Source organism: Eretmochelys imbricata, chromosome 13 (assembly GCF_965152235.1).
Source record: "Eretmochelys imbricata isolate rEreImb1 chromosome 13, rEreImb1.hap1, whole genome shotgun sequence".
NCBI classification, from domain to species: Eukaryota; Metazoa; Chordata; order Testudines; family Cheloniidae; genus Eretmochelys; species Eretmochelys imbricata.
The window spans coordinates 19089586-19116682 of NC_135584.1; the positions used below are offsets into that span (position 1 = coordinate 19089586).

General features: G+C 43.8%; 1 protein-coding gene across 1 annotated transcript in view; it reads right to left on the reverse strand.

The window, feature by feature from the left end:
• Positions 1 to 2919: 2919 nt before the first annotated feature.
• The window catches only part of SLC2A10 (solute carrier family 2 member 10), a 29677-nt gene continuing 5499 nt past the window's right edge, over positions 2920 to 27097 (reverse strand). Inside the window, exons 2-6 of the mRNA XM_077832504.1 lie at positions 10504 to 10640; positions 7515 to 8897; positions 5197 to 5319; positions 4292 to 4427; positions 2920 to 3016 (exon numbers count right to left, since the gene is read on the reverse strand). Of these exons, the coding sequence (XP_077688630.1) occupies positions 2920 to 3016; positions 4292 to 4427; positions 5197 to 5319; positions 7515 to 8897; positions 10504 to 10640 (1876 nt within the window). The remainder of the gene's footprint in view (positions 3017 to 4291; positions 4428 to 5196; positions 5320 to 7514; positions 8898 to 10503; positions 10641 to 27097) is intronic.

Genomic DNA, 27097 nt, shown 5'->3' on the forward strand with positions numbered 1-27097 from the left:
TACACTGACCTAAGCACCAGTGTGGACAGCACTACATCGGCTGCTGCCGACTCATTGGGGGTGGATTAATTAAGTCGACAGGAGAGCTCTCTTCCGTCGGTTTAGAGCGGCTACACTAGAGAGCTTACAGCTGCACCACTGTCAGCTCTCTAGTATAGCCATATCTCAGAGCTAAAAGGAAATGAGCCACGCTGGAGTTAAATGAGTTTAACCTCACAACACCCTGCAGAGACAGGGAAGAATTATCCTCATTCTACACATGTGGAAAATGAGGCACAGGGACAACGGTCATATAGGAAATCAGTGCCAGAGCCACAAACTTGAACCCAGCTCTCCTGAATCTCAGGCTAGTTTCTTAACCACCGGGCTAGCCTTCCCATCTAGGCTACGCAAATGCAGTCAGTTTAGAAGACAAGACGTGCCCTGCAGGGCTGGCAGTGTAACCTGTTCATAGTGTCAGAATAAACATTTAAAAAATATGAAAGCCTAATGAGCACACAGGTGTGTGTATAGGAGGGACTCTAAGGAAGAGCAGCAGACATCTATAACCATTATCTGACCAGCTGCACTCAATGGATTTAGAAAATAAAGTCCCTAGTTCCAAGCCTGGATATGGGGAGATGTTCTCGCTAGGAAGACTCTATCCTCCAAAGCCTTTGAGTTCAGGAGGATCACGGTTGCTGGGAGACCCTGCTTCTGTCCTACTTTGCTGTGGCTTTCATAGAGGATGACTAGTTTGTCTTCATTAGCACTTCAGCGTGCTAGGTGCTTCCCAAACATAAGGCCCGCTCCCTGCCCCCAAAGAATTTACAACCTAGAATAGAAGCAGGCAGCCACTGGGATGGAGGTTTAGGGAAGAGGCATGGCATGCAAATGAGCCAGAAACCCTGAGAGTGATGGGCTTTGTCTTGATAGTACAAAGTATTTATAATCCAGAGTGGGGGTGAGGTTTTGTCAGCAAAGAGACAGATGGATGATCCCCAGTAACTCCACAGTCATGGTATCAGCCAGCTAGTCTCTGGCAGGCATGGTGAGAGAAGTGGGCTTTCAGGATGGATTTGAATGAGGGACTTTGAATGACAAGGCCACTACGTCAAATGGGGAGAAAGTGACTGCATGAATGATTAATCAGAAAGAGACACTGTGGCTGGAGTCAGAGCCTCCAGTTCCGTGGGGTGGAGCTCTGCTGAGGAGCAAAGGCATATTTCAGAACTCTCTGCACTTGTTCTGCTTCTGCAGTCATCCTGATGGCATTGGGACTTGCTTCCCATTAGCTGTCTGTTAATGATGATGGACAGAGCAAAGGAAAGTGAACTGAAGTGTCATCACTGAACTACGTCCCCCCCCGGGCAGTGTCAGGGTTGAAATTACTGTCTGATCAACACAAGATGAAAGGAGGATGTGAAAGTCTGAAATAATGAAGCATTCCTATTGACAAGGGAGGTCACTTGGGGAAGGGGAATGGTACAATCAATGAAGGAATTCCAGCTAGAGGTAGGAAAGGAGGTCATTAACCATGGCCCATGTGACCCTTCCCCTCTCTGCGGAGACACTCAAGAGGAGCAGCAACTGCGTGGGCAGTTTTGCTGTTGTGGCCACCTCTCCACTGGCAGCTACTCATTTCGTACAGGCTGTCAAACAATTGGCAGATGGTAACAATACATTAGTCACTATGGAGCTGCCTAGTGGTTTTCATTCTCAGCACTGAAACTTGGGACTTGCTTCCTCCACTGCTCCAACAGAGCCCAAGACACTGGCTTTTGCCTGAGGAGGTGATTGTGGTATCAATTAATGGTGTCATTTTGAATGACATACATGTGCTTAGGAGACTATTTGAGAGGGGCTCATTTTAGAAAATTTTGCATAAAATGAACAAGCAAAAACAGGATTTGGGGCCAAATTTTCAAAAAAGTGCCTGAAAACAGCACACCCACAACCTTTTGTGCAAGCAAAACCCGTGTCCATGCATGCAAAAGAACCTCTGTGTCTGCAAAATGGGGAAATGTGTGTAACGCTGACAGATCCCGGTCATTGTCGTTTGGAATCAACCCGGGGACCTCAGGAGCTTAGTGTATGAGCCTCTACTGCATGAGCTAAAAGCCAGCTGGCCGTTAGCTAAGGCTGTAGAACAGACTCATTTTCTCTCTCTCTCTCTGTAAGTGGTCTCGGTGCCACTAGATGGGACAGAACACCACCCCCAGGAGGTGTGCAAACAAATACCTGTTTGTGTAGGTGAAAAAATCATGTGGAATCAGTTAGGAGAACGCTACATAGAACATTTGGCCGCTACGTTTTGGAACATATTGCCCCATAGCCCTGTGGACTAGCATTGGTTGCATAATTCTCTCTGTTCAATCAGGGCAGTTATTTAGATTGTTTATTACCTGGCAGACTCCATGGCACTGCTCAAAAGTTAAAAAACGAAGAATATATAATACAAATTGTTAAATCTTCGACATGCTCATGGAACAGCCAGTGCATCAGTAATGAAGCAAGCAGGTCTCTTAACTAGGACAATAAATATTCTGTGCACAGATAGTGCAGAGAGACAGAATCCGGACTTCTTGGCAAAAGTTGTGCTTTATTTCTCAAATACAAAAAACATCAACAAACAGTGGGAGGTTCCAACCTCTGAAATAATAAAAGATACCAAAGCAATGAGAGGGTCCCTCTTCAGAGTCCAGAACGCTACTGTCTATTCATACAGCACATATATATAGGGATACAATCTACAGCATCGCTAACATCTGTGTCTCAAGATTCAAGGCACTGCAATGAGTTCAGCGCGCTGGCTTATTGTGCCAGGGCTTTTCCCTCAAGCCAGTGACTGCCTTATGTTGAAGCTATCCAGAATAAATCTCTTGTTGTCACAGACCCTGTTTGTTTCCTGACATTGACACTCGCTGCAGGTGGCTTGTTTCAGGAGGCGCTGGAGTGCTCCACCCTTTGGTACTGAGCATGTGCAAAGTTTCCCCTTCTTCCAAATCTTCGCCTGAATGTGTTTCCTTTCAACAACCTGCCGGACAATGACTAAGGTCAGCCAGGAGCAGCTGCTGTTATCAGTGTTTTAGTGTTTACTTTTCTTCCCCTCTCAACTCATGGTGGGCACAGAATCCATCCTTGGCATCTTCCTAAAACACATGCTCTATCTCAACCAGAAGTTATGGGCTTGATGCAGGAAGTACTGGGCGAAAAGCTATGGCCTGTATTATATTGGAAGACAGACTAGATAGTCCCTTGTGGCTTAAAAATCCATGACTCTACTAATTTATGAGGGTGTAAATGGCAGACTAAAGTCCTTCCTCTGCATCTCCTGCAATGCCCTTCAATCCTGATCTGTGATGCCCCCTAGTCCAGTCCTGACTCCCCACATAGCTTGGCTAAGAGTGCACCTCAGTGCTGACCTGCAGCAACCCCTGCAATTTTCTCCCCAATTCCCCCCAGGTCCGTTAATGCACCTCAACCCTGACCTGTCGCTACTGCAATAGTGTCTGAGAATAAGAATGTGAAACTGTCCAGTCTAGACTCATTCCCCAGGATGAATCAAGTACAAATAAATAAACAGCACAAATCAATCTTCCTCACCACTGATGAGACAATTCAGATTTTAGTGATTCATTCACAGACATTTTGCTGACTAGCTATCAATCTAAGGACTTGTCTATACAGGAATGCTCAGGAAAATTAATCCAAACTAATTAGAGGTGTGAATTTAAATTGGATTGGTTAAACTGCATTAAACATCTGTGTGGATGATCTCATTCAGAATTGAGGCCTCGTCTACATAAGCTGCCTTGCGTTGACCTAACTATGGAAGTGGTTGCACTAAAAGTTTGCTCCTGCTGGTGTAACTGCCCCACTACGCTGACTTAATAACTCTACCTTCACGGGAGACATAGCGTCAATGTCGATGTAGTTAGGTTGATGCAGTGTCAGTGTAGACACTGTGTTGCTTACATCTACTGTTACTGGCTTTCAGAAGCCATCCCGCAATACCCCACACTGACAGTTAAATTGGCGTAAGCGCTCCCAGTGAGGACATGCACTACCAAAACAAGGAGCATCGTGTGGACATGCAAAAGTGATTTAATTATTGAGGCGGCTGTATGCCGACATAACTTAGGTCAACATAGTTCTGTAGTGTAGACATGCCCTTAATAACACAGATCAGTTGTTTTTCGGATGAATGACTGGGGGCCTGATCCTTCATGTACTTTACAAAGACCCCCTACTAAAGTAATAGGATAGGGCCCTTTGACCTGGAAAAGAGCCAGCACCACAGTGTACATACCGTTTCCTTGAGAACTGCTGGTCTATCTCCTCTAGAGATTGTCCTTTCGTTTCCGGAACAAAAAGATAAATAAATATAACAGCTGCCACTCCCACTACTCCGTAGAGAAGAAACATCCATGACAAGCCTATGGCATCTACAAAAACAGGTTAAAAAGAGAGAAGGGTTAACAAGAGATCACACCATTTGCACTTAAAGTCCTTTGGCATATGATGCAAGTTGGTATCTTGACCAAACATCAGTTGTGTTGTTTGGGGCCACTGTACTTAGAGAAGCCTGTAAAACATAGCAGAGAAACACACAAGGCCTGGATTGTGAATCAGCCAATGAGAAAGACAGCTCACAACTCCAGAACTCTGAAGTACTGACATCCCAGTCTCTCTGCCTGCCAGAGCTGTGTAAGGAGCAGGGATTAACCTCAGCTCCAGAGGCCAGGCAGTATCTGATGATTTTCTCAGTCTAGTTCATCAGACAGCTCTGCTGGCAAGAAAAGTTGAAGAGCAAAGGGTTCCAAAAGTTGCAAACTTCGTGCTTTCCAGACTGATTCAGATTAGCTGCACTCGGCCAGTACATTTCCATTGCTCACATCACAAAATAACCCAATGTGAAAGAATTAAGCAAAAGCTATGTTGTTTTTATCACCATGGATGACACAGACGCTACAGGGAGCCACTTATAGCAGAGATAAAATCAGTCTGGCTCCTATCAGAGTGACCAAGGAATAGTGCCCTTTTGTCTAGTACCTAACCACCAGTAGCCTGAAATGATGCACAATCCCCACACAGCATCCTGTGGCCAGTGGTGACATTGGCAGCCTGATTGATTCTAGTACCCTGACAGCAGAGAACAGAAGAATGCTTGGACTGCATTTGGAAAGGCAAACAGGAAATGAGGACTATACATACCAATGAGATCAAGGAATGAGAGGCTGATCAGTAAATTAGCAGCCCAGTTAAAGCTGTTGCAGAAGGAAAAGGCCCTTCCTCTTATTCCAGCAGGATAGATCTCACTGAGGACCAGCCATATCACTGCAGAGAGGAAAGAGGGAAAGACAACAGCATCTTTAGGCACCTTTAGTGTGAAAGGGTGTGGGAAAGTTTTAGGGCTGGATTTTACAAGGGATGAACACTGGCCTATCTCTGCTCCCATTTAATTCAATGTTAAAGCTCCAATTGACTTCAACAGGAGATGCTAAGGCTGAGAGTTTTTTAAAATCCCATCTTTCCTATTTTGTGGAGGAACAAAATACAAATACAGAGACAAACTACATGCAAAGGCCCAGGGAGAGCGACTTAGGAGGAACCTGCAGAAAAGCTCCTAAAAACCCAGTTACATGAAGCTACATTTGGGACATAAACAGGCTCAGTTCTAAACAGCAGGATAAAGGCAGGAGACAGAGCTACATTTTGTCTAAAATCAGAGACACCACTTGTGGAGATGGGAACAGTACACACAGAGAGGGTATCTCTCATGCGCAGGGCGGCCATTTCCAGAAAAATGAGCAGGGATGGCTGCTCCCTTTAGACTTGGTGGGACGTATGCAACTCAGTCTTGGAGCATCACACCTAACACTTACCCAGTCGTATGTCTATTTTACTTCTAGGCAGCTGTTTCTATTACATGCATTTCATTTAAAAATAATAAGAAGAGTATTGGGCCCCTACACCATGCTTTGCAGTCATGGAGCTCATTGCTTTACACAGGTGGATAAGTGGTATTAACTCAGCTTTGCAGATGGGGAAACTGAGGCACTGAGAGGTTAACTGACGTACCCAAGGTTGCACAGAAGTATGTGGCAGAGCTGGGAATAGAATTCAGTTCTCCTAAGCTCCAAGGGACCCCACTACCTGTCACAGAGTGCAGGACATTTCAGTATATAATCTAGGTATGTCCCAGAAATAATTCAGTGTTTTGTGAAACCGTAGGTGATGGCATAAAACAACTTAAAGGTATGCTGTCTAGTTTATGAGGCCTACCGTGGACCTACTGTCTTTTTACTTAGATCTTTTTAACTTCAGTAGATGTTGTTTCCTTTTCCCACAAATAAAAACTTCAATATTATTGAAAACAGAATAAATAAATGCCAGCACGCTAGCACTCACAAGCAGCCCCGCAGTAACAAATCTGGGTGCTCATGCGAGGAATTCAGTCAAAGAGCAGATGTTAGTGGGATACTTTCAAAGGGGTAACTATAAATAACAATAAATAAAAAGCAAAAATGATTCAATTTTAAAATTATTCAAAATATCAATTTAGGCAAGTATAATACAGCTTTCATTGCCTAAAATAAAAGGCAGCTGGGATGAGGATAGGTTGGGTGTGCGATACTTAAGTTTTCAACTGCGGATCACCTATCTAATGTGGTCCAGGCGAGTTATGACTAAAAACCATTGCCAGGTGGCAAGTGTCTGGTAACACCTGTGAAATGAGTTGATAATTTCACTCCAGTTCCTAGTGGATGGGCACCCACACCCCAGTTGGCAGTAATGACTTGTCACCTTTGCTGACTCTCTCAGAAGAGACGCAGAGCGTTGATAGGGCCATGCAGATCCAGGGACCAAATTTCATGCTGTGAGGCACTGATGTATACTGGCCTTTTGGACAGTGAACAGTAACTATTAAAAAAACACATGAAATTCCAGATGTAGCTTCAAGCCAATGTTTCCTTCTCTTATTATGCGCTGTGAGATTTCCAAATATATTTTAAAGCCTAGAGTGGACCTGCAAGCTAGAGTAAGGAAAAAGGGAATGCTGCACTGGACTGGAACTCAGGATATATGGGTTCTTCTCTCAGCTCTGCCACTGACCTCATGTGTGACCTTTGGCAAGTCACTTTGTGCCTCAGTTTCCCATCTGTAAAATGGGGTTAATAATTTTTCCCTGCCTCCCAGGGGTGTTGTGAAGATCAGCTCAATGTTTGTGAGGTACCCAGTTTCTATAGCGATGAGCACCAGAGAAAAAGCTATAAATAAAATAACTCAGGGAAGAGGTAATGTGTATGGGAACCTTATACTGATGCTGTACCGGACCTCCAATATGCAGGGCTGGAGCAGCATGAAATCATTCAGGTAGGCGTGAGTGTGGGGTATTTTTTCAGTTGCAGGACCCTCAGCTGCCTTGTAAAGCAGGTACATAGCAAATGTTTCCAGAGTATTGTGAAGATCAGTCGTTGTTTTATACTATGGGTTATGGCAGACAGAGCATGTATAAACGCCATACTTACTTGGTCCAAATCCAATTGAGAATGCACTCACAAAGGCCATCATGCTCAGCAAAGTAATCCAATTTAAAACCATATGTTCCCTACTGGGAGTATCACTGAAAGGAGAGCTTGTGCTTTGCACCATCTCTTCTTTGGACTGACTTGGCAGGTCCATTTTCTGAGTGCGGGAAGTCTCTGTAATGATCTCTCTGTTTCTAGCACGGGCAAAGGCTTTTGTAAGGCCCTCTGGTCTGGTAAGAGCAAAACCGGGACTCACTTGACTTTCACCAGCAGCTGAAGTCCGTGGGATGTACAACATAGCTGGTTGGGAGGATACTGGCTGCATGGGCTGTTGTGCTATGGTGTACGAAGCATTGGGCTCTGTGGCAGTCTTACAGTCTCTGGCCTTATCCAATGGAACAGTCCAGCTGGTGAGGCCAATAGCAGTGACGGAGACAGACATCACTACACACCCAGCAATCAGTAATACCCTTCTGCCGGCCTTATCTGCAAAAACCATTGCAACTAATGTTGCAATCACCTTCATCACCCCGAGCCCCACAGAAGCCAGGACAGCTGATGAATCATTCTGAAATCCCACAGAGCGGAAGATTTTGGAAGCATAGCACAGCACGTTAGGTTGCCCGGTGAACTGCTGAAAGAGCACCAATCCCAGGCCAACCAGAGTCCTGCTTTTCATGTTGTCTCTAGACCTGAAAAGGTCAAGAAAGGAATAATGCTTCTCCTTACATGGCTCTAGCTTTGCTTCCTCTCCATCTTCACTGTTCTTCGGTTGAATGAGGCCCTTCTGAGAGTCACAGTCCCATAGGTTTAATACAACAGGCTTAGTCGGGAGGAGCAGGATACTGAGAAACTGTATGGCAGTCGGTGCAAGAGCCAATCCAAACATATATCTCCATCCCTCAGCCATCTCTGAGAAGATGTAGTTCAGCGCATATGAAAGTAAGATGCCCACGGTGATGCCAGCTTCATAGAGAGACACCAGCAGCCCTCGTTGATGTGCAGCCACCATTTCAGAGACATAGATGCAGCATGCCATGGACGACACAGAGATTGCAAACCCTACAGTCATACGTCCAAATACCAGCCAAATAAATGATCCTGCCAATGTTAGAATGAGGCTGCCACACAACAAGATTAGGTTGCTGACCAGTATCGCCCTCCTCCTTCCGTGACGGTCAATGAAGATCCCACCAACCAAAGAGGCTAGGAGAGCCCCAATGAGCAGGGAACTCACAAGGGTTTCCTGTTCAAAGCAGCTGAGGTGGAAGTCCATCTGCAGTTGCAGTAAGGCACCAGAGATAATCCCCAGCTCATATCCAAACATTAACCCACCCAGGAGAGAGACTGTTGCAGGCAACAGGAGGACCAGCAATGTACGACCTGGAAAGCAAGCAAGCAACAGTGGGATTTCAAAGATTCACTCTGCTGGCTTTATAATGAAAACTCTCTAGTTACACAAAATAGAGAAAGCTGTTCTGATAAAAGGAGGCCCAGGTTTTCAGCATGCACATTCGCACACCTAAGTTACACAAACAGTTACAACAACTGGGTGTACAATTGTGATAATCACGCCTATAAACAACCAAGCATTTGTCTGGATATGTATTTATGGAATTACGAGTGTGCATTCAGGCATCACAACTGTGCATGCAGTTTAGTCATGGAAAGGGGTGCACATATTTGTGCTCACAGTTCTGAAAATGTGGGCCTGTGTGAACACAGGTAAGACTTAGCTATAATTGGAAGTCACCGATTTATAGTGGAGAAGCCAGGGTAATTCCCCCTTAGACTGTCCAAACTATTTTGTATGTTCAACAACTTCCCAGCCAGGGGATGTAGTTTTCTCCTTTCTGTATTTTTCTGTGGGTTGTGTTACCATTATGATGCTCAGTCCTCAGTTTGCAACTTAGAAGCATCCGTGTGGCTTCTTTTCACCACCTAGGAATTTCACAAATAAATCATCAGAGGAGCAAGTTACTCTTTCTATGTGCTGAATACTGACACCCCTGCCTGTTAACTCTCACACCAGAGAGCCAGAAAGGACTGCTTGGGCCATCCTGTGAGCCCTTTGCTGCTTGTTACCGCATTTCCTCTAACTTCTTACCTAATCCCTCCTTAATTCTCTGCAACGGTCAGGCCTTCCTGGGGAAAATGTATTCCATTCCCCTGAAGTCCAGCATAAACTCTGACTTCCTGAGAAGATCCTTGCTCCTTGTCCAACCATCATATTTTCATTACAAGGGACGTCCAGTATTTTAGACCCAAACTTCCCCATTCCAAAACCTGACTTTATTGTATCTGACTTCTAGTGTGGTAAATTATTTCCATCAGAAATTCTAGGTCAGGGTACTGAGGTTCTAGACAGTGTTATGCTAACACAATATTAAACTAACTGATTTTGTGTCCCCTTTCTTTCCTCTGACCATCTCCATTTTTAAGTCCCTTTACTAATGCTAAGAACAGAGGCAGAGATCTCAAGGACTTCCCTTTAATGTCTCCTCATCAGATAAGTGGTATCATATAGCCAGGCCCCTGTGCATTGCATTATTATGTGTGTGCAGGTAAATTGCTGCAGGAGTGTGGATTATTCTGAAATTGCAGCACAGTTATGCTCCAGAATCTCATTAACTAAAAAGAAGTCTCTAGCCCTTATCACTACAAGAAAGCCAAAGGGAATGCAAAACCAGGTTGGTGGTGTGTGCTCTGAGAGGTGTGAAATGCTCCAGTCACCTTAATTTAAGTCTGAGGCTGATTTAAACTTCAGCATTAACTCTTCGCTGCTGAATATTTTAGAAGGAACATAGAGCTTGTTTTTCATTGCTGAATGCAATGGAAAATGTTCGGGAGTGCTTATAGGGGCACACAGCTACTTGCTATCAAATGCTGCTGGAGTAGTGGCTCAATCCCTCTTACCCCCTGATTTAAAACCACCTCTACCTCTGTCCAAAAGGGGGAGGCTAAGAGGAAGTGCAGCCTATCCCCCTACCAAAGGCCTCAGCTGTCCCCTGGTACCAAAAACCAAAGCCACTGCCCACACTTTCCTGGATGCTGAAAAGCTCCAGCTTTGCCATGACAATCTCTATGAGGCCGGTAGGTATGGTCAGTACAGGCAGTTGAACCATACTGAAAATAAAACAGTGGGGCAGCACAAAATAAACTGAGGCCTGGGATAAAATCCTGGCCTGACTGGGAGCTTTCCCACTGACTTCAGTGAAAGCAGACTTTCTCGTGTGGTCTATCCACAGAGTTGCACCATTTTAATTAATGGCATGATTTTACACTGATTGATATGACTCTATACGTGTACTCTCTTATGTCAGTTTAAACTGGGTTTATATCAATTTCACTTGTGTGGGTAAATGTACAGGAGCAAGTTAAACCAATAAAACGAGCATGAAGACAATATAAGAGAGATCATACACAAAACTTGCACTGGTTTAACTAACCAGATTTCAGTTCAACTTCTGTATCTAGACAAGCCCTGAATTTAATATCAGAATAAATCAGATACACAAAGAATACTAAATGGTTTGGACTAGACTAGTGGAGGGCAGTTAGGAGTAGAGTGCTTGGCCATGCTATATAATCCCTCGGTCCCTGCCACAAAATCCTGTGGCCTCAGTCTCATCATTTAGGTCTAATGCCCCACACAAGATACCAGGCCTTTATATATAGCCTATGAGAGTAAAATTAGGGCAGGAGTGTTCTCCAATGGTTGCAGAAATTAGAACCCCTTCATTCTATTTCTGCCTGTATCACTGATGTGACACATGACCTTGGTCAAGTCTCTTAACTTTTCTGCACCTCATTTTTCCATTTCTGTACATAGGGATAATGATACAGAGCTACCTTCTTGGAAGAGGTGTTTGTGGGACTTAATTAGTATTTATAAAGTGCTTTGAGAGCCTTGATGAGAGGCACTATATAAGGAAAAATCTATTGTGGGAGAACCTGACAAGTGGAAAATAAGGATGAATTTGGGCAGTGGTATTAAAAGGTATTGGCTTGTAATAGAGAATTAGTTCTCCTGGCCAGTCTTGGGCTCTGCATATTTCTTTGTGACAAAAGCCTTAAGTTCTCTGGGCTAGGGACTGTCACTTCATCTGTGTTTGTACAGCACCTAGCACAATGGGGCCCCAAACCTGATTGGGGTATTTGGGCAACACCAATAATAATAGCACAGATAATGTTCATCACTCCAAATAACCTATTTCTCCTAAATGTTGAGATGCAGTCAGGAGTTTGTTCTGTGATATGCTGTTTTCCAGCATGTGACACTGATGCTTTGTTACTGGTTTTGCTTTAATTTAAAATACTTTAATTTAAATAGACTATGGGAAACAAATTATGGAAACACCCACTGAAATATGGAAAAGTTTCCTCAACTAGAGCTTTATAAGATGCTTTGCAGTCTGTGCTTTACAGGAAGTGTCTATATTTAGCTTCTAATTACAGTACGCAGTAAAGGTTATTTCTCAGTAAAGGCTATATTTACATTTATATTTATTCTGTAGCGTTTTGTCATGCCATTTGTATTCATTATGTCACTCCTGATACATGCCAAAAACCACCCTCCATGCAGTTACCTACACTTAATCACTTCTTGCACACATGTAATATAGATAATTAGAAACAATATTTGCTCAATAAGAACAGAAAGGGGACAGGGCCATTCTACTGTACTTCTCATTATCTTTGTGGGCACTCATGATTTATGACCTTTGATTTAAATCCAGCTTGCTATTCAGTCATTTGCAATGCTGTCAGGGGGGCTTAGTGACATGTGTCCCTGCACTTGGCTTTCACATTTGCACTCTTCTCTTGATTCTTTACTTAATGTCACAAGGGGGGAAAGTTTAGTGAGTCTCACCGATGCCTCTCTGTCAAGTGTGCACTCACTCAGGTCTAGAATAGTAATTGGTGGTGCCGCTCAGGATTCAGGTAAACTGACTTTTGTACCGCTAAAGACATTATTTGCATAAGACCAGTGCCAACACTCTCAATCCGTGCAACTTCCTTTAACAAAAAATCTAATAACTAGTCTTAATTCTCAGTTGTTCCAGTCCTGCACTCAGCCCAGGAAGTGGGGCTGGGGGCAAAGTTGGTTTTAAGCCACCTTGTGTGCTCCTTGTATTCTAAGGGCAAGCAGTGGCTTCTGGAGAAAATCAGTGCCTCTGAGCAGCTTTAACTGATGCTCTGACTGCAAAGCCCCCCTCTGGGTGTGCTAGGTGTGAGTTGCCAGTGCCCCAGACCTTGGCCATGCTCCATACATGGGGGGCTGGCCAAGAGTGTTCCAGCAGCTTGGTTCAGTGGCTGGGGAACTCTCTTTCACTGGGAGTTCCCCAGGAGTCGTTTCCTCCCCTTCATATCACCAGAGTGGCATTAAGGGGTTAGGGCACAGGGGAGAATTTGGCCTAATAAGTTTGCTACGAGATTTGGTAAAAAGATTTCTAAATTCAAAATTTTGCCAAAAATCAGTTTGAAATGTTCAACAATTTATGTGTGTGTGAAAATTTCATCCTGTTTTTCGGATCCTTTCTGTTAGCTACGTTTTCATAAGACTTCTGGTCTGGTGCTTCCTGTCCACAAGCAGTTAGCAATAATAAAAAAAAAGACACAGCTACAATTCAGCCCCCTGAGGTACAGCACCCTGCATGCTCATGTCTGACTATAGGGTTCTGGTTCTACAAAGCCTTAAAAATGGTCTGAAACTTACCAATACAAAACAAAATGTGATTTCTATGTTCAAAGGGGGTTAATGATTTTGGATGTCTCTGTTTCTGTGCCTAGATTCTGTGCTTGATTTTCAAAAAGTGCTGAGCACCCACCCTCTGAAAAAAGTCAAGCCCTTTTAAGGTGTGTGAAGTTGGCACCTAAAACTAGCCTCTATTGAAAATGGAGACCAGACTGGTGTGCTAGAGTTGACTGTGAGGGTGGTATGAGGATTAAGTTAATCTAATTAGCCAGCTGAGAATGAATGACAGTGGTTTTCCGCTACTACAGAAGAGGGAGAGGAGAGGACTTTAGGAAATCCGTGGCAGTGTTGTAAGGAAGGTAGTATCTGGAGTAATCAGTAACAGTTCTCTTAACATCAAGCCTGATATCCCATGAAATCTGGGACATGGGTTGATGGGTCTCAGGCCCATTCCTAGAGTACAAGAATCCCTATTACAAAAGCCACCAGCTCCAACCGGTGGCAGCCTCAGCAGAGAGCCCAAGGACTGAGAGGGCCACGGAATCTGAACCCTCCGGCTCGGAAGGGGGGAAGCTGCCCTCTCTGCCCCTGTCATTGATTAGGTAACGGAGTGATCCCTCCTCCGGGCTGTGTATGTGTGAATTCAACCCAGCCCCCTTCACAGTACCAAAACTCCAGGGGGGACATCACCCCCAGATCCATCTCTCCTCCACCCCCACAAATCCGGCCAGGAAGCATCATTCCTTAAACCATTCCCCTCCCGCCGGCGGGCTGCGAAATCCGGGCTGGGGGGAGGAGGTCACCGGGGCTGGGAGAGAAGCAGCAGCAAAGCGGGATCCCCAGCGCAGGCGAGTGACAAAGCAACCCCCAGCCCGGCCCCCTGCATTCCGCCCCGAGCCAGCCAGCCCTGCACGCCCCGCTGCGCCCCCAGCCCATCGCCGGGCGGACATGGCACTTACCCATGGCGATGCGAGAGGCCGGGGAGTTCGGCTCAAGTTTGTTTCCAAACAGCCAGGGACAATCCAGCAGGGAGTGGGCAGTAAAACCCAAACCGACTGACTCAGGTCCCTCCGATCATCTGTGCCTGGGGGGGATCCGCCCCCGCTGCAGCACCAGCCCTGAGCAGGGGGGCTCTGACCCAGACCCGGAGAGGAGCGGGGCTCCCCGTCCCTGGACAAGGGATCCCCGTCCCTGAACCGGGGATCCACATCCAGGATCCCCGGGCAGCCAGCCACTAAAGTCCTGCACTCTTCTCGCCTGGGGAGGGGTGCCCCCCGCCCTGTCTGGGTGCCCCAGGCTCGGGCACGCCTCGCCTGCCACGATCCGGCTCGAAACCCTCCAGAAACTCCCGCCCCAGAAACTTTCCCTGCCCCGCCAGCCCCACTCAGCGCCCGGCAGCGCTGAGCCAGGGGGTAGTGTTGCACAGCGCCACGTTGCTACAGCCCTGCCTACTGCCGCTGGGATGGCGGAGCCTGGGCGTTGTAGTCCTGGTTCCCCGGCCCGGGGACAGCTGCCTCGCCAAGGGCTTGGTGGCTGTGCAGAGCCCGGGGCGAGCAGCAGCCGGCAGAGCTCCCAAGAGCTCGCTCCGTACCGCCCCCTCCCCTGTAATGGGATATGCTCTCTTTCCTCCAACACTGAACACACTCTCCGTCGCGGGGAATTATTGTTGATCCTCTTCCTTTTGCGATGAAGGATTTTTGCAGAGTTCCAAGGAGGCAGCTTAAATCTCATGCATGATCCCGGCCCTCTCTTGTTCCCTAATAATGGGGCGGGGGTGTCTCTGGGGGTGTGGGGCGCAGTGTGATCAGGCTGTGATAATTATGAATATTATGAAGGAGATGTAAGCTGTCTCATCAAAAACAAAAACACAAACCCTTGCAAAGCCGCATGGCACATCCTCACTGTTCCTCTACTGCTGGGATTGTGGTTGTAAGGTCCTTGGGACCTGGATCTTTTCTTCACAGCCCTCTGTAAAGGCCCTAATACATTGGTGATGTTCTAGAACTGGTAGATGAGAAATAAAGTAAACCATAACAGTTGAGCCGAACACCTGACCATGCACGTTTTCTAGTGCTCCTGCTGAATGTATCAGGACCCCTGACTTGTACTTAAATGCTCAAGTTCTGAAGCTAAGCTTTTATTGGTGCATTTCTAATTGTCCTAAATGCATGGATCCAGGGCAGAGTAAGACTTTCTGCTGGAATTACAGATCTACATCAAACCTCAGCCCTAAATATAGTATATGCTATAAATCATTTTAGCTTGGTGCCTGTGAAATGCTTAGCTGCTCATTGCAGGGGGTCTGGTAGCTCTGACAGGAAGCCTTTGCTTCTAGAGGACTGCTTCAAAACCAGTGCAAGTAACCAGATCAAGTGGAATAACCAGAAGAGATTGGCAAGTGATGGTTCTTTGGTTCTGCTTTGGGTTGGAAAGGGGTGTATATTACAAAAAACAATCCAGCAGGACAGAGATAAGGAAGATTTCAATGTCAAGGGCTGTCACCATTTGCCAGCACTTAGGCCCTATTGGGCAAAGTACTTCAGTGGTGCTTAGCTTTAAGCAGAAGCTTAAATTCATCTCTGCTCAGCAAAGCACCTAAGCACATACATAAAGTGAATGTAGTGAAGACAATGGGACATAAGCCGCCGGTTCCTTGAATCAGGGCTTAAACTCACACATCCAAAACCAAAACAAATAAATCCAATCTTTAAACACAGGGTTTTACAAAATCGAATATGTGTTTTCATGATTATTTTAATCCAATGAAAACATTTCCCCTCAATGCTATAAGCTCAAACCATAGAGTATTAGGCTTGTGCATGACAGTCAGAACATGAAAGTAACTATAAAAAGTGAAACTAACTAGCCAAATTTCATCCCCCCAAAACCGAGAGGACTACAAAAGCAAACAAGTTGGATAACTAATGAAAAATACATTTGATTGTAAAGATGATTTCAATGTTAATAATCTCAGGCGTTATTTACCTTAACAGGGAATTCTAGATAAATATTTAAAAAGCAACCTTTTTATTCAGATAACCATGATGGTACCCAGCTCTTTTTCTGGAAAAAATGTGTTAAATCTCTGCTCCCGAGGAATCCAGTACTGCTAAATCTCATGATTTAACTGTGGGGTTCACAATTTCCCCCTCCTTAAAGTCATAGGTTCCTGGACTCATGTGACTAGAAAGAATATCAGCTTTCTCTTTCTGAAAAGGAAGTTTTTAACTTTTGTGGTTGTGGAGTAAACATTGATATCATGAATGCTAAAGGCTCAAAAAACAGCAGGAAACTAAAAAGAATTTCAGATTTACTATTTTAAAATATCTAATGATTTTTAATCCAGTCTCATGGCTTTTGGGGGCCAGACTTAGCATTTTTGTACACTTGAGACTGGCAATATAGGAAATTCTACATCTTTTCAGCACTGGATATGACAACATTTTGGAAAGTAGGTTGTAGGCCATCTGGTTTGAAACTTGAAATTGATCAAAGACTTGTTTTTGTTCCCTCTCAAAGACACAGATCTAGTCTATTTTTAAAAGTGTTTCAAGTCATCCACACATTTTACAGATTAAATATACACTTCCCATTCATCGTCTCTAGTTTCAATTGCAAATTAAGTATTTAAAACTACCACTTTAAAATTTTTGTATCCAGAATAAACTGACAACTGCACAGGGACCTTATGAAATGTAAAGAATGGCTTCAAACACTGAAAATGACCAATAAGATCAACAACATTCAAGGAAGCAGCTTTTCAAAGGGATTAAGGAATGAGAGTTGAAGGATTTGGTAACCATAGCAACTGTTTCAGTGATGCTAATAATCATGCAATTAAGTAATATACTTTAAAAGCCAGACCATAAGTTGTGAGCATTTTAAATCAGCTTTAATCACTGTAGGACAGAAAATCATACAGTTTTACAATATGAAATGTACACACAGCATAAATTTAGCCCAAGTCACTGGGAGATTTTTTTCTTGAAATTAGGATTCTCTTGAGAATGGGTTATCCTGTGTGAAAGTAATCAGGGGAGTAAAATGGGGCTAGGGTCAATGATGCTATGACAATGCAGGAGATCCATGGTTTTCTAATTAATGTTGAAGTACTGTATGTTAAGGGGCTGATGTAAAATTCTGATTGCTCTTATAGCACTCAGAGCCAAAATGTTTTGTTCTAATTGCTAATTAAGTATCTCCTTATCCTGGAGCTGTGTGTGAGACTGATTGACCATTGTGATGTCTATTCTGAACTCTGGGAACACACTGAAAAATTTGGGGTGCTGCTGATGGATGCCCTGTGATTTTCTCTGTATACTCTGCCATCCAGAATGCAGTCATGGAGCTAACAGGGGTATAGGGGGAGTGCCCCCACTAGGTGGCCCTGAGTTGTCTGTGCGGTGCCTTTTCAAGTATATTATGCAATTGACAAAAGGAGGTGTATGACATGGATTTTCACACAGGGCTGGAGAGTGAGCCCGCCCCATACTCACTTGGCACTGATGGCTCCTGTCCTGTGGGGTTGGGCTGGCGCCCTGTTCCGGCATTGTAACATGGTGCTCTCAGTTGCTTGGTGCTGTGACCCTGTGCACCATGTTGCAATGCCACTCTCAAATTTGGCTTTGGCACCCATCTGTCATGATGGAGGGGTGGCCAGGCCAAACCTGAATGGCCTGGAGTAGGGAACCAAGCCCAGGAGCCGCCACTGCAGGGTGAGCATGGAGTGGTCTTGTCAAGCTGTCTGGAGTGGCTCAAGAGCATGAGCACCAATCTCAGGGCAGACTGTTACAAACCAGAGCACAAACCCCAAACTGGTTGTGAGCTCTATACTGAGATTTTACCAACCAAGCATGAAGTGTGAACTGCTCAAACACTACAATAGCCTTAACATAGAGTCACAGACAGTCCCCTTGGGTACGCCAATCTATCTTGCCACCTAGGTAAGCTTGCCTTTGCGATAGATGGTCTCTTATGCCAAAAATTACCACAATGTTCAGGTTACTTCCAGTCCCAAAGCACCAGCCATTTACTCCAGGTCAATTGTACCTTAGATCTCTCACCAAAGACAATGCTTGTAGCCCACCCTATAACAAACTATCTAAAAATTTATTAACCAAGAAAAAGAAATAGGAGTGATATTTACAAAGTTAAAGCCGGTAAAAATACATTGAGTTATAGTCTTACATTCCAAAAGGTGGTAGAAGCTTCTATAATAAGCAAGGTCTATATGTCCTGTAGGGCTAACCCAGACAAGCATGGGGATCTTTTGCATATGTTTAGTAATCCTTGTCCCTCAAAGTCATAGCAGCATAAAGATACAGTTTCTTCTTGTCAGGAATTTTGATTCCCTTCCCCCAGAATTCAAGCTGATGGGACAAGTCCTCGTGCATGTCTCCTCTTCATGGGTGTGTGTGTGGAGGGGCAATCAACAAAGTCTTTTGTCCTCTGATGTTTGTCTGGTGTCTATGGGCCTTCTTTCGTTGGGCAGGAGATAACTCCTTATGGCAGGGTGGACTAAGTCCGGAGGCCCCCTGCTGGAGGCCTCGTGGCCCTGCAGCACCCTGTCCCAGAATAGAGCAGCGAGAAGTCCTCCAGGCAGCCTATAGTGGCTGTAGAAGAGTGGCCAATCAGAAGGGCTGCTGGAGTGATCAATAAGGGGCCAGAAGGGCCAGATAAAAGGAAAGTAGCAGTCCAGAGTCTTCAGTTGCTGTAAGAAAAGGAGGACTTGTGGCACCTTAGAGACTAACCAATTTATTTGAGCATAAGCTTTCGTGATCTACAGCTCACGGGCTTGATGGGGGAGGACTGGATGCTTAGCTGGCTAGACGAACAGCAGGACTGCGTATAGCTCACCGCAGAGAGCTCACCAGGCAGAACTGAGCCCAGCGAACACTGCCAAAGACCTTGTGGATGGCTGGCTGGATAGAATAGCAGCAGAGCCGTTAAAAGGTCAGTGTGGGCGGGCTGAGCCTGAGGGACTGAGCACAAAACCTGGCCTGACCAGACTGGTACTGAGATGGGCCCCGGCTGGGTGTCTGAAGAAGGTAGTGCTTCTGCGAAGAAGCCTAAAAGCTATGGCCCCATACCAGGGCTGTGATAAGAACTTGGGAACATATACCCCGGAAGCGGGGACAGCGTGTGCAGCTTAGCCGGACGGCTGAGCTGCTGAAGACCAGCCGAGAGGACCAGTGGCCGGGGAGTGCTGGCAAAAGGTAGGTGCCACCCTGATGTAAGAACAAAAAAGAAAAGGGAGCCATCCACAAGAGGGGGGTGTCCCCCCATGAAAAGAACTGTTTATAGGCACTCTTCCCCAGAGAGAAGGGGTGGGTGCTGATGCTGTTACATACCTCCTGTGGCAAATTGTATTTCACACTTGGCAATACTTCTTTCCTGACTGGTAATTTATAGTTATAAAGAAAACCACTTTTGTAAGTGAGATTCATACATTCAGTAATTTACAAGCATTTCATAAAGTCTAAACACAAAACACATTTTTATAACGCTAATACCTATTTTAACACACAGGTAAGTCAGAATGATTACAGTTATACAGTGTACAATTGAGGCCTAGGGGCCTTGGCATGAGCTGGCACCTGGTCTGCCAGCATCATAGGGTTCACTCACCAGCCCTCTCGATCCCAGGGCCTCCCATGTGCACCAGGCCAGGATTAGGGTTGTGGTGCTGGGACAGAAGGTGCTGCTGTAGGTGTTTGGTGCCCCATCAATGAGGTGAGGAGAACATGGTAGAGAAGTGCACCCATTGAATAGGGAGAATACATCAACACTGAGTTCAGTGGATTATGGTGCATTTAAAACTTTACTTGTGTGCATACAAATCTCTTCAGTTTACTTGTAAATTGCTAGCTACACATTTGTTAGTTCTGTGAGATTTGTAGGCTTAGGCTATCTCAATGGTGAAAGCTAAACTAGATATTAGCTGTGCAGCTTTAGCTGAGTGGAGAATGAAACCAAATGGTCAATTAATTTGAGTACTGGAGAACCACCAGGAGAGTCTTCTGAGTGGGGATGGTTTTAAAAAACTAAATGTAAAGCCAGTAGGTATAATTGAAAATAGTACCACGAACAACCCATTGGCCCTTTGGTTGCAAAACCTGGCTCTGCCACTGCTAGAATAGAGGTAGGGTTCCCTTGAGTTTGGATTCTCTTTGGGGAGCAGTTATAGCACATGCATTTCTTCTGATGGATTCCTGAATTTCTTCTGAGACTTTCTTAAATTATTTCATTGTGTGAAATGGAAATAATGGCTTTTCTGTGTCTTTTCAGCAAACTATTGCCCAGGTATCTGACCTGCCCAGGTATCTGACCTGCCAACACAAACCCGCTCTTAAATATCCTGGAAGGATCCTGTTCTCTGGCAGGGTAATAAAAACATTAACTACCTAAGATAGCCAGAAGGTATGGCTCTGTGGGGGGAAAAATATCTTTATGGTTTGCTTACATAGAGGCAGGTGAGAATACTTCAATACGTTTGGCTGGTGCATCAACTTTTCAGTCAGCTGTATGTCACGACCCTTTCAAACTAAACTGTGAGGAACTGATACAATATTCAGTGGGAATAATTGAAAATGTGTCAAACAATCCTTTGAAAAGCAACCTGAAATGTTTCTTTGCAGTCTGAAGTTATGTAAATAACAAACTTTTGTCTTATACTTGTAAAACCTGTATATTCTGAGCCTGACCCAAAGCCCACTGAAGTCATTGGAAACACTCCTGTGGGCTTTAAATCATACCCTCTTTGTGCAGCTGCTGTAGCACATAACTCCATGAATTAAAGGTTTTGTGTGGTCTTTCATGGAATGGGTCTTTGGGGACCTGGAAGGGTCATATCTATAGTGACAAGTCTGTGGCCACTTGCAGACACAGCATTAGTTCCAAAGGATCCTGCAAAGGAAGAGAGGCTCATGCCGCCTGTTCTTTAGCATATTTCTTGTCCTCCTTGCCATGATCTTCCCCTGAGGTGTTTCTCTTGTGATCATCAGGCTGTATGTCTTGGCCAATCCGCTTCCCTGTTTGATTCTTATCTCTTTTGGCTTGTGGATTTCAAGTGAACGAGGCTGCACTCTAGCTATAGAACCAAATAATAAAAACACCAGGCATAAACCACAAATATGTATTTCTTGAGATGTGTAGCATTTAAAATTTAAACTGCAATTGGTAACAATAACCCAGCTTGAATGTGCTCTACATTGCTGAACTATTCATGAACAGGTTTCAGAGTAGCAGCCGTGTTAGTCTGTGAGCTGTAGCTCATGAAAGCTTATGCTCAAATTTGTTAGTCTCTAAGGTGCCACAAGTCCTCCTTTTCTTTATTCATGAACAGTTGCACTGTGCTTCAAGGCAGTAGCCGCTAGAAACAGACTTTACAATCACAAATGAAAACAAGGAGTGGGAATCCATTTAGCAAAGAAGGAATCCCCAGTGATCTAGCAGGTTCTCTCCAACAAGGTGGATAATTTAGCCCCAAATCTGTAATTTGTTCTTTTTTTCACTGTCATTGTAATAAGTAAAATGGTTTAAAATAAGGGCAGAACAGAAGTTAAGCTACCTTGTTTTGTAGTCAGCTATGGGAAGTTTATTAGACGAAATATTTGTTCTTATAACCAAACTCAGCAAGTTCAGGTCATTCTTTGTTTTAGAGATGACAATAGTGCAAAGTGAGTCAGGGTTTGTTTACTCACAACAGTTGTACCACTCTAACTCTATGGGAAGCGTTAAAGCACTACAATCCCCCTAGCATGGAGACAGTTATATTGGCATAAGTGTGCTTTACAGCAGCATAGCTATTCCCATACGAGAAGAGGAATGCGCTATACTAGCGTAAGCCACCATTACAGCAGTATAACTGCAGCCACACAAGGGATTGTACCAGGATAACTACTTCAGAAAAAATTACCCCCCAAGCCAACTTAGTTATATGGATACTCGGAGAAGGGCCATGCTGAGGCTTGGGGTAGCTGACTCTCTGTATAAACTCACAGTTGCCTCAGTTTGCCTAATTCCCATTTGACCAGCTTTGAGAATCTCGGTCTTAGGCCAGGTCCACTGGGAATGCTTTGCCTGTATAGGAATACTGGTGTACTTCTCGGGTGTGTCTACACTATGGAGGCTACAGCAGCACAGCTGCAGCAATGCCACAGTACGAGAGTGTAGATGGGTCCTATGTTGACGGAGGGGGTTTTCTGTTGCTGTAGGTAATCCACCTCTCCAAGAGGCAGTAGCTGGGTTGATGGAAGAATTCTTCTGCCAGTGTAGCTGGGTCTACATCGGGGGTCAGGTCGGCTTAACTACAATGCTTAGGGGTGTGAATTTTTCACATGCCCTGAGCAATGTAGCTAGAGCGATCTAAATGTTAAGTGTAGACCAGGGCCTCGGTAGACTTACTCCAGCCCCTGCAAGTGGGAAAACAAACAGGTCTGTCAAGCGATTAAAAAAAATGAATTGCCATTAATTGCACTATTAATAATAGAATACCATTTATTTAAATATTTTTGGGTGTTTTCTACATTTTCAAATATATTGATTTAAATTACAACATGGAATACAAAGTGTACAGTACTCACTTTATATTTTTTGATTACAAGTACTTGCACTGTAAAAAAAAAAAAACAAAAGAATTAGTATTTTTAATTCACCTAATACAAGTATTGTAGTGCAATCTCTTTATCATGCAAGTTGACTTTTATGTTAAAAAAACTGCATTCAAAAATAAAACAATCTAAAATTTTAGAGCCTGCAAGTCCATTCAGTCCTCCTACTTCAGCCAATTGCTCAGACAAACAAGTTAGTTTACATTTGCAGGAGATAATGCTGCCCTCTTCTTAATTACGTCACCAGAAAGTGAGAACAGGCGTTCTCATGGCACTGTTGTAGCTAGCGTTGCAAGATATATGTGTGCCAGATGCACTAAAGATTCATTTGTCTCCATCTTCAACCACCATTCCAGAGGACTTGCGTCCATGCTGATGATAGGTTCTGCTCAATAACAATCCAAACCAGTGCAGACGACACATTTTCACTTTCTGAGTCAGATGCCACCAGCAGAAGGTTGATTTTCTTTTTTGGTGGTTCGGGTTCTGTAGTTTCTGCATCGGAGTGTTGCTCTTAAGACCTCTGCAAGCATGCTCCATACCTCATCCCCCTCAGATTTTGGAAGGCACTTCAGATTCTGAAACCTTGGGTTGAGTGCTGTAGATATCTTTAGAAATCTCACATTGATACTGTCATAACTATAAAGGGAAGGGTAAACACCTTTAAATCCCTCCTGGCCAGAGGAAAAACCCTTTTACCTGTAAAGGGTTAAGAAGCTAAGATAACCTTGCTGGTACCTGACCAAAATGACCAATGAAGAGACAAGATACTTTCAAAGCTGGAGCGGGGGGGACGGGACACAAAGGGTTCTCTCTGTCTGTGTGATGCTTTTGCCGGGATCAGAGAGGAATGCAGGTCAGAACTCCTGTAAAAAGTCAGTAAGCAATCCAGTTATGTGTTAGATTCTGTTTTGTTTAAATGGCTGATAAAATAAGTTGTGCTGAATGGAATGGATATTCCTGTTTTTGTATCTTTTTGTAACTTAAGGTTTTGCCTAGAGGGATTCTCTATGTTTTGAATCTGATTACCCTGTAAGGTATTTACCATCCAGATTTTAGAGGTCATTATTTTACTTAATTAAAATTCTCTTTTAAGAACCTGGTTGTTTTTTCATTGTTCTTAAGATCCAAGGATTTGGGTCTGTGGTCACCTATGCAAATTGGTGAGGATTTTTATAAAGCCTTCCCCAGGAAAGGGGGTGTAGTGCTTGGGGGGGGGATTTTGGGGGGGAAACGTTTCCAAGTGGACACTTCCCCTGTTCTTTGTGTAACATTTTGGTGGTGGCAGCTTTTAACCTAAGCTGGTAAGAATAATCTTAGGGGGTCTTTCATGCAGGTCCCCACATCTGTACCCTAGAGTTCAGAGTGGGGAAGGAACCTTGACAGATATCATCTTTGCGTTTTGTCAAATCTGCAGTGAAAGTGTTCTTAAAATGAACATGTGCTGGGTCATCATCAAAGACTGCTATAACATGAAATATATGGCAGAATGCAGGTAAAACAGAGCAGGAGACCTACAATTCTCCCCCAAGGAGTTCAGGCACAAATGTAATTAATGCTTTTTTTTTAATTAGCGTGTCCCCTGGAATGGTGGCTGAAGCATGAAGGGGCATATGAATGTTTAACATATCTGGCACATAAATACCTTGCAATGCCAGCTACAAAAGTGCCATGCAAATGCCTGTTCTCACTTTTTGGTGATCTTGTAAATAAGAAGAGGGCAGCATTATTTCCTGTAAATGTAAACCAACTTGTTTGTCTTAGCGATTGGCTGAACAAGAAGTAGGACTGAATGGACTTGCAGGCTCTGAAGTTTTACATTGTTTTGTTTTTGAGTGCACTTTGACAAAGATTGTACTACAGTACTTGTATGAGGTGAATAATATTTTCCAATTTCTTTGGTTTATCCTTTTTACAGTAAAAATATTTGTAATAAATACATTTTAATTTCAATTACAACACAGAATACAATATATATGGAAATAAATTTCAATTGGTATTCTATTGTTTAACAGTGTGATTAAATCTGCAATTAATTGTAATTCATTTTTTAATCACTATTAATTTTGAGTTAACTGCAATTAATCGACAGCCCTACAAATAAAATCAGTAAAAGCACAGTTTTGCCAGTATAACTATGTCTACAGTAGAGGCTTTTGCTGGCACAGATGTCAGTCATAAATCACACCTCATTACACCCCTGACCAACATAATTGTGCTAGCAGAGGTCTGTAGTGTAGACCTCACCCCATTCTTCTAAATAAATCCTGGAAAAAGAGTTGTCTGTATGAACTCCATCCTGCTAGATGCCGAGTGCTCTCAAAGTCAATGGGAATTAAGAGGTTTCAGCCCCTTACAGGATCAGGCTCTATTTCTATTAGCTTGGCCTCCAGTAATTCTTAATTCAATTTGATCATTTATAAAAGGAGGGTTGCACATAACTATGTCAAGGGGAACAAAGTTACACAAGTAAGACATCACAAAGTCCATGCCTCAGTGCAATTCTCCAGAGATACAAAGTGTGTTTTGTTCCAATAAAATATTGGGTGATACTATAAACGGCTCCAGATTATTTCCAAAGGCTGCACAACCGTTTATTTTGTTAATGAGAAGAGTAAAATAAAATGGAGAAAATGTTTCCTCTTGAACATTTTGGAAACTCCAGAGGATGATGTTGGTCAGCATGAGATAAATGGCTTAGTTTACCATAATGATTTAATGAAAGGGTTACATGCTGTTTGTGTGTGGGTATGGCCTGGCCTAGGCTATAGAATTAGGACAGAATAACTACGTTGCTCTGGGATGTAAAAAAAAAATCTACACCTGAAGCGTCATGGTTAAGATGACCAAGTCCTTGTGTGGACTGTGCTGGGTGGATGAAGAATTGTTCCATTGAACTAGCTAGCGTCTCTTGTGGAGGTGGGTACTTACATCAACAGGTGAATCCCTCCTTTCAGTGTAAACACTATCTGTGTTGAGGTGCTATAGCAGCAGAGCTATATATAGTGTACTAACTGTAAACTAGCCCTGCATGCATATGTGCATGCAGGTCTGTGTGTGTTGGAGTGCACACTATAGGCATAGATCTTGCTGGACATGAATAAATGTGCATATAGCTTGATTTGAGTGCAAAGTTAAAGTGTGTGTGTGGTTTAAAAAAAAAAAGTGTGAGACTGTTTTGTGGCTAGTTGAGATAACTGAACACCATGAGCTGATCAGCTTGAAATGTACATAAGGTGAGGATACAAGCAATTGGTCCTTACACGATCTGCAAAGCAATTGGTCCTTATATGATCTGTACCTTGTCCAAACCAATTAGATTCAAGAATAGATGTTTTAGTAGCCTGGAAAAAGTATATAAACTGTATAGTTTGATACAAATGATTTAAAATTATGGTATCACCCTGTACCTAAACCCCTTGAGTCTGAGCCCCTGGTTTGCACGGGCACAGCACTATTATATGCCTAACAAAGTAACCTGAGTGATGAGGTGGAGCTGAACTGAGCTTTTGGATCCCAAGGAACTGGATGAAGTGTTCTCCCAGAACTGGATGAGGTGGTCTGGATTAGTCAATTGGAAGAGATCTTGGAGGGAATCCCAACACATGCATGGGCTTATGTGTGTGTAAACTCTGCCCAGAGCACTATGAAATATCAGAGCTTTTTAAAATAGTATTTGCAAATTGGGACCATGCAAAACAGGAATGCAGATATTTCCTGGCTAAATGCTAGAGCATCCTGTGTAAACGGCCTAAGACCAATGGACTTGGGACATAATAAGAGAGGGAAGAACCATGGGGTAGATTTCTTTTATCATCCAAAGCTGTTACTGAAAGCTTGTAAATATTTGTAAATGTAAATATTTCCCCAGCATGACCCCACCACATGAAGCTGAAGTAAGCTATGTGGAATGTGTTAATAAAATAAACATCTGAAACAGAAACAAATGATGTGGTAGGGAAAACAAGGACAAAATGGACTTGAAACATTTCCAAATGTAACAATCTAATAACTATTTATATGGACTGGAAAAATCTCTTGTACGGCCTGTATTTCCTGAAGAACCTAAAGAATACCCCAGTATGGGCGAATAGCCCAAGGGAGTAGTGGGTTGCATTGTGTGCCATTAAAATTCAGTTGTGGTGTTGAGACCACGAGCTGTTACAAACTAAGTAGTTGGCTAGATGCCTCCAATGTATTTAAAACATCTGTGAAAGATTAATGAGTCTTGTTCATGCCTCTGTGACCCAACACCTCATATTCTTTATAGATAT